This window comes from Oncorhynchus masou, chromosome 32 (genome assembly GCF_036934945.1).
Source record: "Oncorhynchus masou masou isolate Uvic2021 chromosome 32, UVic_Omas_1.1, whole genome shotgun sequence".
Lineage (NCBI taxonomy): Eukaryota > Metazoa > Chordata > Actinopteri > Salmoniformes > Salmonidae > Oncorhynchus > Oncorhynchus masou.
Window position 1 is genome coordinate 29,711,568 of NC_088243.1, and position 10,827 is coordinate 29,722,394.

At 39.8% G+C, this 10,827-nt stretch overlaps 1 protein-coding gene across 1 annotated transcript; it reads left to right on the forward strand.

Annotated features, from left to right (window-relative positions):
* The first annotated feature begins 4,531 nt into the window (after positions 1-4,531).
* Positions 4,532-10,300, forward strand: LOC135526965 (visual system homeobox 2-like). The gene is made up of 5 exons (XM_064955636.1): positions 4,532-4,946; positions 5,453-5,537; positions 6,681-6,804; positions 9,342-9,522; positions 9,936-10,300. Exons 1-5 carry the CDS (start codon positions 4,532-4,534, stop codon positions 10,247-10,249), a joined length of 1,119 nt encoding a protein of 372 aa, XP_064811708.1. The 3' UTR covers positions 10,250-10,300.
* The last annotated feature ends 527 nt before the right edge of the window (positions 10,301-10,827 follow it).

A 10,827-nucleotide genomic window follows, 5' to 3' on the forward strand; every position in this document is an offset into this window, starting at 1 on the left:
GCTGTGTTGGCTGGTTAACACTTGTTGATATTGACTGATGTACATTGATCAGTCTACTGAGTGTTGACACAGTAAGTGACCTGGCGTTCACAATATGGTGCAATCACTGGTGGCTGTATCTCATGTGAGGCTTCCGGTCCGTTGGATGCTCCTCGAGAAACGGGTCATTCCCCATGGAGGGGTCGTCTATTCAGAGAGAACAAACTCCTCCATCCGTCAACAATACATCACCCTGACCTCACCGAGCCTCACTGCCCCGACAAACGTCAATTCGATGTTCCCTCAGGCCTTTAATTAGCTGTCAATTAGTGCAAATTAATCAACTCCTCGCCTAGTTAAGCAATGCCGGCAGGCAGCTCCCAAACACGCCATTGTAGAGGAGCCATGAGAACTGGAACTAGCAAACTCACTTTGCATCAGGGGGTCATCAAGCCCTCGGCAGCGATTTGGGGAAAGAAAAAAAGCAGACCCTCTTGCAGTGTTTTAGTTTTCCCCTGACTTGGCACAAGATGTGTGCTGTCATCAGTACTGGCTCACTGTTTCAACACAGCTATAGAGTTAGGGGCCCGGGCTTGATTCAGCACTGTAACAGGCTGAATCACAAAATGTGTTGGATTTACCTGCTGGCAGTCTTAGAGTAGACAAATGCTGCTTTCATTCATATCTGCTGCACAGTATAGCGCGACTGCAGATGGGTGCTTGGGGAGCGTCGGTGATCCTTCATTTTGATTGCATAGTATGAAATATCAAGCTCAAGCAATCTGCAGGGGTTGGGCTAATGCATAGTTATGTTACTGATACAGCCCATCACATAGCCCATTATCTAGTGACCTTCCTGTGGATTGAAAGTTATTTACTTATTCATTATTACAAATAGACTTCAAGCCTTTCCAATCAAAATGACTGCAGACTGAAGACTCAACTGGTATTTATTCAAAGGGGGAGGTTTTAATTTGCAACATTTAGATGCCTGGTGAAATGTGAAGATGCATTTAAACACCCTCTGCTTTGACCTCTAGCCTATAGAGGTCAGTACTTCTTCTTCTACCGCAGGACATCAGTTTGTCGAACACACTAGATAATCATGTTTGGAATGGATATGTAATGTGTTTTAAAGCTAAAGCCCACATTTGTTTATTTATTCCACGTTTCAGCCTTATATCATCCTCAGGCCGTCCACTTGAGTTGGGATCTTGAACTATAGAAGTGTTTCTCATACCATTGTTTGAGTGCAATCTGGTTTACACATGACAACGCGCCCACAGCAAGATGGAAACAGGGGGAAACAACAGATAAACACATTTTTGCAACAGCTGTTTGTTTGCCATTTAATCTGCAGCCTTTGGATGTTGTGGTCTTTGATGGGAAACCCAATATACACGAATGAGTGAACTAAAACTGCCTTTAATCTAGAACCCTATTAGACCGTTCGCTCATCTGCATGTAAATCAGGGTGGAGTCATTTTGATATGGAGATGGGTTATTAAAAGCCTAGTGAGAGAGAGAGGGTCTCCAGCAACAATAAACAACAAAGCCGTGATAGATTGCAACAGAAGTGGTGGTGGAGTGAGGGCAGGAACCCGCGGTGTAATTGACAGGTCATCCTGACTCACGGTTCCATGTGAATAGATGGGTTTATCTCTACTGGCTTATGCCTCATTAGCATATTCCCGATAACATTGATTTCTTCATTACCCGTAATGAAATTTTGACTTAATAGCCTCCTAATTAGTTTCAACTGGTCATCGAGTAATTGTGGCGGTATTTTTTTCCCCCTCTTAATCTGTGGCTCAATTTTTACTGTTTGATGTAAAATATGATTTTGCTGAAAAAGATTCGTTTTAGGTCTGGGCTATAGTTTACAATATTTATTTTGTTTTAACCTCTGTGTCTCTCACCCTATCGACTGGATCAGATATGAACGAAATCTAAATGGTCTGTAGATTAACTCAACTACAAAATAGGATGTCAGAATTGCCATTACACCAGAAGTATGCATTCTGGCGCACAAATGGTAATACCCTAATTGCTAGGCCTATTTATCTACATCGAAAGGGTGTTTTCTTCAAATGTGTAAAATGTAGTCCTATATAGGCTAATATCTTATATGAACCTCAATGTAGCCATGGAAATGTCGTTATTAGCATGACACAAAACAGATACAGCCTGTAATGTCTTGCTTATAAATCTGATAATCCCGTTGATGCCTGGTGTGGGTTATCTCTCTGTCAATAGAGAGACATCATACGTAAATTTCACATCCACAATAACAAGTTCCCATAGAATCAGCATGTAATTTCTTGTTGTGGAATAACTAAGTAGGCATACTAATTGTCCATTGTGTTTCATTGGCTAAAACCTTGTCAGTCACGTGATTTTAGATTTTTATCAATTGTTTTTGCCACGCGCCAACGTTGCTTCCTTCCTATGGCCCGCCTGACTCTCTGCCCGTCCCTTTAAACCAGGGCATGTATTCATCTGTTACCACATGGCACTTAGATAAGATATGAGTTTGCTTTGTCCCCTTCAAAAAGTTTCCATCCATTTCCATAAATGATCTTGGTGTAATTATCTGTGCAGATGTCCAAATTGTGCCACACACATCTCAAAACTCATCCAGTCTCTATGCGTAAAATGGTTGTATTAATTTCTTGACCCATGGAGCTGTTCACAAGTAGGCCTAATCGTAAATATGCTCCTCATAAGGGCATTTATTTGTGTCCAAGGCAGTATTGACAAAAGAAGGCTGCCATATCTAAATATTTTCCAAATTGTAGTTGACATTTGAACATTATTCTGGTACTCTGCAACTGCCCAATAGAATGTGATTAAACGTGTCAAACTATTTAATTATTTATTCATTATATTCACAACTAACCAAGTATAGGCTACTTTGTAAATTGCACCAAATGTAGGCCTTATTGTTCTTTTATTTAGCGGAAAAGACTCCTGATATTTAGGATGAAGAAGTATATTGGAACTATAAAAGGTTGGCGATATCTAATTCCTTGATGAACATTTTAAATTATAAGAAAAACGTCAATTTAATTTATACCAAATCAATGTTTTTCAAATAGGCAAATTCGATAAGATATAGGAAAAAATGTCGAAATAGATCATTTTTACATTAAAATACAATAGGCTATATGTTCTCCCCATTAAAATATGAAACATAAACTGACTATCTAAACTAAGCGACTTGTGCATATAGAAAGATAAACTACAAAGCCTCCACACAGAGTTAAATTGTTTAGGATTGCAACGGGGATTAAAATGTGGATTGGATAAAACCCATTAGCAAGACAAATAGGGCCTAAAGAAAATTATGTAACACATTAAACATCCGATAAAATGGTGCAATATTTGATAATGGTAATTATCTTTATTAATGTAATTGCACTTTATGAACATGCTTGGCATGCTCCCCAAATGACCCCATGCATCAATAACTATCCTTTTCTAAACGATTAAGAGTGATATAGGCTAGGCCTAATGCTGTTTTTGTTCGCATTAATTAATTTGTAAACGTTTAGTAAATAGCTTCTAATGCCTACACGTTGGTAGCCCAGATTCTTTCCTAATTTTCCATTTATTTTGCGAAATGTCCATCTCCATTAATCTGTCTTGTATGCTGCTGTGAGATCAGTCCCTGGCGAGGCAGAGATGTGTTTTCGCGTCCAGCTGTCGTTATGGAGAGGCTTTGATGTCCATGTGATGGTTTCCTTGCCTCGGATCAATTATCCGTTCATGTGTGAGGCAAGGGATGGACATAGCGATCATAGAATATGGAAATAGCACTAGAAGAGGCGGCAGTTAGCCTAATGGTTAGAGCATTGGGTAACCGAAAGGTTGCTAGATCGAATCCCCAAGCTGACAAGGTAAGAATCTGTCGTTCTGCCCCTGAACAAGGCAGTTAAGTATAGGTTAAATATAGGTTAAAAAAAAGATGGACTGAAACATGCGTTTTATTTTTATGAAACTAAACTATTTTTATGGTAACTAAATCCAGGCCCGGATTCATTCAATCTGCCTCATATAGTTTTAATTCTGCATGGCATTATAATATCGAGATCACGTTTAAATAGCAGAATCATTTTTATAGTCAGTATACAGTATTAACGAGTACACACGCTAGCCTACAAACGAAAAACATTTCAAAAGGCCTGTGGCTGCATTGATGCAATTTTTTTCAATAAATTGGATGAATAGCATGGCTTTAACTACGTGCACCTGTTTCATTCTCTTTATCCGCAGGCGTTTTGGGTATCCTCACACTCTCTCGGTTTTGTGCCCATAGCCTTAATATATCAGTTCTTAGCGAATAAACCATTTCCAAAGGCGCGTAGTGCTTGATGCGCAGGAATCCCGAAAAATCCCTAGTAGTTGATTGGCTGCTGGGCTCTGACTCTTGTTGGGGTGGACCTGTTTGATAAAATAACCATTTTCAAGAGTCTGGAGTGATACATAGTGGTTCGTGCACTGGGGACCGACCTGTGAGCCGCTAAAAATAGGGAATACTATCGAAGACACCATGACAGGTAAACAAGGAGCTGTGCTATCTGAAACGCCGAATATATCCAAAACGTCCTCTCTCGGTGCTAACGGAGGTAACAGCCTGCACCAACAATCAAAGAACAGCGCCACGCACCCTCCCAGATGCACGGGATTCGGGATCCAGGAGATTTTAGGGCTGAATAAAGACTCTTCGGCGGTCCCGAGGAGCACCCTGCAGTCTCTGCCATCTGGGGCGCACCTGCTTGCCGCCAGGTCAATGCTTGGTACGGCTGGTGTCGGAGTTGGGATGGGATTAATCGGGCCTGGAGGGATTCCGTCGTTCTACAGCCAACCAGCGTTTTTGGAGGTCCTGCAGGACGCGCAGAACGTTCACTTGCAGCCCCACAATAGAACTGTGGGACCTCTGGACCACAGCCAGTCCGCCAGTTCGGGTAGGTTTTTCAGTCGTTGTCATTAGCCTGAAATAAGGACTTAAAATATATGCTTGTATTTATTCGAATAATAATTGTAATATTATTATTAGGCTGAACTATAAAGGGACCATGGATAACCATTGGCTAATAATAATAATATAAAATAATAGCAATAGGCTACACTGCTATGCTTTATCTTGGCCAGGTCGCAGTTGTAAATGAGAACTTGTTCTCAACTAGCCTACCTGGTTAAATAAAGGTGAAATAAAAAAATAAATAAAAATGTCAGTAAGTAGGCCGTCATTGTAAATAAGAATTTGTTCTTAACTGACTTGCCTAGTTAAATAAAGGTAAAATAAATACAACATCGTTTTAAAAAATACAACAGTAACAAAATACAACGATAACATTTGTTTTGGAGAAATTGTACTCAATGTCATCACTAACAATTGTGATAACACATTGGAAATGATCTAATGTCTCAAACGAGCCATTCACGTTGTCACGTTTTCTAATATTCACAGACTCGGAAGATTTTTCGTCAAACGAACGAAAACTCTCAAAGACCTCATTAAGCCAGAGCAAGAAACGGAAGAAAAGACGGCACCGGTAAGCGTTGCATTCCAACACATGATATTATTGTTTTATAAGAATGCTAATAACTTGTTCAATTTCTGAAGCTCGCATGTTTCATACTTTTTGGTGTGGCCTAACACTCCTTTTTAATATTACATTGTTTAGGCATTTTGAACTGTCTTAATTCAACAACAAGATTAGACTACGATATAATTTGAAATAGTAGCCTGTGCTAATTAGTGAGATGATTTACAGGTTGTCAGTGGCCATTAGGCTATCAATAACCGTATATATCTAACAAACATGGAATTAAATCGAATAGGGTCTAGGCCTATATGTTTGGAATTCAAGTTAGTTAAACGCAATTAGGCAACGCATTGCCTTATTTCCCAATAGCCCTTGGTTTCAAATGTTTGACATGTTTCATAGCAAATACATACTATTTACACCTCGTATTTTATTTCAAGTGTGAATTTAGAGGCTAGCCTACTCTAACATGTCCGTCTTTTTTCATATATTCTTATGTATACTTGTTTTGGGATGTGAAAGCATTGGCCTATTTTAACCATCGAGTGTAGGCCTACAAGTAGGCTATGTCAAAACCTTTCATAGAGATAGGCTTAGTCTGTGAACACTCTTATTCAATAAGGGTGATCAGACATTGAAATGGAAAAATATGATTTCCTTTATACCAGCACATGTGCCTATAAAGGAATAGACCCCGCCCAAAAATTTTTTGCTAACCTTTTTAATTAATCCCCTTATTTTTTGTAGCCTACTCACTGAATGCATGTTTATAGTCCTACACATTGGCTTCTGGGATACATCCACTGCCTCAAATAGGCTACTGAATAGGCCTTTTTTAAATTATTGTAAACACATAATAAGAGAATAAATAATCAAATCAAGCAGCTGCTTTTGGAGGCCATGTGAGTTAGTCTACTGTAGGTCTATTTCTAAAATGCACCATTGTTGTTAATGTACCTAAGATGAAATGCATACAGACACCTTGGATAGATAAGATGGAATGGAATGCATTGCCACCATACCAATTAAGGCGTGCATTTGTACATCTGATCTGTTTGAAATAAATAATAGCCAACCGAGTTTGCCTATTAGTCTCCTTTCGAACATTTTTCAATGTCCACAATTTACACATATTTCATATTTCTACAGAACCATATTCACATCTTACCAGCTCGAGGAGTTGGAGAAGGCCTTTAACGAAGCTCACTACCCTGATGTGTATGCACGGGAGATGCTGGCTATGAAAACAGAGCTTCCTGAGGACAGAATACAGGTATGACTACAGGTTATAGCCTATTGTTGGCACTGTTGTTATTGTATCATGTCAGGGGAAATGTATTTTGTAACTGCAGTTCTTCCTCCCCTAAATAGCATTTAAATGTCTCAAAACAGCATTCTTCATGTTAATAATAATTTTTATTTGATTGGAATATCATGTCAAATATAGTTTTTTATATAATTCACATTGTCCCTTGCAAGAAACTCAAATGTACTTATTATGTTACTCTCCAAAATATTTCCTACAGGAGAACCTGTGCTAATTGTAAAATGTATTTCTCCAATGAGATGTGATTATCAGTGACACATTAGTTTTTTTAAACACCTTTTCTGCATTTATTTTGGAGCAAGCACTACTAAAGGGATACTTCAGGATTTTGTAAATTAAGCCCTTTATCTACTTCCCCTGAGTCAGATGAACTGGTGGATACCATTTTTATGTCTCTGCATGTAGTTTGAAGGTAAATTGCTAACCAGCGTTAGTGCAATGACAATTGATAACTAGCGTTAGCGAATGCTAGTGGATACCAAATACTTTCAGTCATTGCACTAACGCTAGTTATCAATTGTCATTGCACTAACGCTAGTTATCAATTGTCATTGCACTAACGCTAGTTATCAATTGTCATTGGACTAACGCTAGTTAGCAATGGCTTGCGAAACTACCTCTAACTTCCTTCATACTGGATGGCGAGACATCAACATGGTATCCATGAGTTCATCTGACTCTGGGCAAGTAGATAAACGTACAACATTCATTGTCATAATCCCGAAGTGGCCCTTAAACCACCACTGACACCTGCCTCTGTACATTGGGACCATAATCTGCGTTTGATATGTATTATAATAATTCAGATAAGGTCTCTTACAAACAATTTCAGTCATTCATAAAGAAGACCTATGGTATCAGGTGGTTTTTGCGTCCCCGGCCAGAATAAAGGACATTGGTACCTGAATAGGTTTAAGCAGTGTAGACATATAGGCAGGTCTACCTTTGTTGCTTTAACCTTGACATTTAAATAGCCTGGGCCTAGGTTATAAAGCAGGCGTCTAATAACCAATAAATGGCGTGGAAAATGAAAAGTAAAGTGAAATAGGCTTACTCTGCACTTGACGAAATAGTTAGCTCCTTAATGTTTTACGGAGGAGGCAAGTGAGCCCACATAAATCGAACAATAATGCCTCTCTACCTGTCTGAACAAAGACACCTCTAGTAGCATCCTCGCCAGATAATCTCTCATTAGGTGTAGTTGGATGTGAAACAATTTGTTCTCGGACAGGAGCACTAACGACCTAATCAAGCTATCAAGGCAGAAGAAGATTGCGGTGTGACCTGGACCATCCATCTGCCCGAGCGGCGTTTAATTTCGTTCTCATTATGGCTCTTCGCCGCGAATAAATAATAAGGAAAAACAACTGTATTCCAATCCTAAATAAAATTAACATCCAATTTTCTCATACAGTCTAATTAGTTGAATCAGATGAGCATGCCTTGTTCCGGGGGGGAGCAGGCTCGAGACGCGGGGAGTTCAAATGATATAACTACATTGAATTTATTAGCACGGGTCAATAGTGCCGCTCCCCGGAGTCCCGCTCGTTTAATTTCCCGTGATATTTGCCCGCCTGTCCACCATCGATTGAGCTTGAAATTAACTTAGTTTTCAATCAGTCTTGGCGTGCCCTAGGGGTCGCTTCTGCTCGCAGCTTTCCCCTCAGCTTCCTTTGAGGGCCAGAGAAGCAATTTCTTATAAAATAGTATATTGTATGAAATAAGGGATATCATTAGAATGAACAGAAAAAGGTTTGAAATGGTTTTGTTAATTTTCAATTTAATGTCTGGTTCCCCTCCACAGTCGAGACATCTCTGTGCTTGCCCCTCCTCTTTTGTTTTTTGCACTTTACACACAGCCATCAGATGTGGCCAAGTAGGCTGTTTAACAGCTCTGTGTTGTGCTATGAAATCAATTTGGCCTCTCACTGAGCTGACAGATAGCATGGGGCCCCAACCAGTGGTCATGGAGTTCCACATTTGGCATTTGGCATTTAATATCCATCCAGACTACCTCAGACTGGGTGGAGATAGCCAAACATTGCATAAGGGGTCTTACAGAGATCTCAAAACAACACAACACTAGAGTGACTGAAATAAAACCAGATTTAGTTATGTTGTTTTCACAAGTTATAGAACAGAATTGTCATGAAGGGCCATTGGGTCTTTATTTGGAATCTCATCAGCGTTTCCAAAAGCAGCAGCTGGCGTCCACAAACAAAACACAAAACAAGTAACAAACACTGATACATTGATAGACAAGGACAGTCATACAACGATATACAACCAACAAAACAACAAAAATTATACCAACAATTTTTCAAGAGTTGGAACACTGTGGCGCAATGTGATGGTAGTGCTAAAACCTTTTAAGGTGGTGGTGTCTGTCAGAAGACTCATTGATGCTGCTAGTGTCAGTGTGTCTGAATATTGCTAGATTCAGTGTTGATAGGTGGTACTTAATGACTCTTCCTGGGTTAAAGGTCTGGTTTCAGAACCGCAGGGCCAAATGGAGGAAGAGGGAGAAGTGCTGGGGACGCAGCAGTGTGATGGCAGAGTATGGGCTGTATGGAGCCATGGTCCGTCACTCCATCCCCCTACCGGATTCCATCCTCAAGTCTGCCAAGGATGGCATCATGGACTCTTGTGCCCCATGGCTGCTTGGTATGAGACTAAAGTTCAATCTACAGCAGGTTTCATCCTCCATGCTTTGAATTAATTCTTGCTCTCATATATTCTCCACATTCTACTTTTCTACTTGTGATGGTGGGGTGTGTTCCTCGTCATTCAGGGCAGAGGGCAAATACTTTATTCTTGGTTTCATCCTTTCATCAAATGGCTCTGAAATTATCAAGATATCATCATTTATACTTGGTAGGCTTACTTCTTGTGTAGTGGGGGGAAAAAATATACAGCAATTATTGACTATTGGTCTACATTTATTATGCATCCTCAATTTGAAGATCATATTCCTATAGCTAAATCAGAACTATTTCTTTGTTTAATATTTTCAGTTGAAGATGGCTTTCCAATCAGCAGACGCTTTTCTAAATCCGAATACCCCCAATTCTTTACAGGGATGCACAAAAAGTCCATGGAGACCACGGTCGTCCAGCCAACAGGGAAGTTCGACATTCCCCAGCAGCCAGCCATTCAGAGAGGAGAAGAATGTGACGTGGAGGAGAAGAGGCCGGAGGGCAAGTCACCCATCTCCAAAGAGGAACTGAGGGAGAACAGCATCGCAGCACTCAGGGCAAAAGCACAGGAGCACAGTGCCAAGGTGCTCGGGACTGTTACATGTGAGAGACCAGAGAGCAAAGTGGAGAGACAGGCAGCAGAGGAAAAATCTAGTGGCCCTTTGAGTCCAGTGGAAGAGCCCAAGAGTCCATAGACCCTCACTTTGTAAAGACTTTGCAGTTCTCTTGACTGTTCTCTAAACATCTGTATGGACTCAACTAGATCTATCAGTTTTATTCAGTGTTCCCTGAGGTTTTTACATGTTGAACTCATCCTAGATCTCTATAATGCTGTTTTAAAATGACCTTATTTAAACTGGTCTTCCTATTGGAGAGATAAGATAACTGAATTTGTCTCTTATTGACTAAGAAAAACACCAATGCACTTTCTGTCTTTCTTACTCCCCGACATTCATACATATATTGTTGCTTATATATTGTTAAAACGTGTTTAATATGGGGGTTAACACTACATACATATGTATATTGCTGACAACCCCTATAAATAGAAGATACCCACTTTACAAATGTCTCTCATTGAATATTCTTAAACTACTCATTCAGTATGCAAAGGGCATACTTGTGTTTGTTAGAATGAGCCAATTAGGACATTTGTTGATATATAAGTAGCCAATCTTTGAAAGTATACTGTATATTGAATTCACAGCATCCATAATATTGATGCTGACTGTGTTTCTTGTATAGTCGCTCCCTGAAGACTCATATTCAAGAT

What these genes read in the sequence shown, in the direction of transcription:
- LOC135526965 (XM_064955636.1), top strand. Translation starts at nt 4,532, where the DNA reads ATGACAGGTAAACAAGGAGCTGTGCTATCTGAAACGCCGAATATATCC. An exon ending in TTCCTGAGGACAGAATACAG is followed by an intron (nt 6,805 to 9,341) that starts GTATGACTACAG and finishes CCTGGGTTAAAG; the next exon opens with GTCTGGTTTCAGAACCGCAG. An exon ending in TTGTGCCCCATGGCTGCTTG is followed by an intron (nt 9,523 to 9,935) that starts GTATGAGACTAA and finishes AATTCTTTACAG; the next exon opens with GGATGCACAAAAAGTCCATG.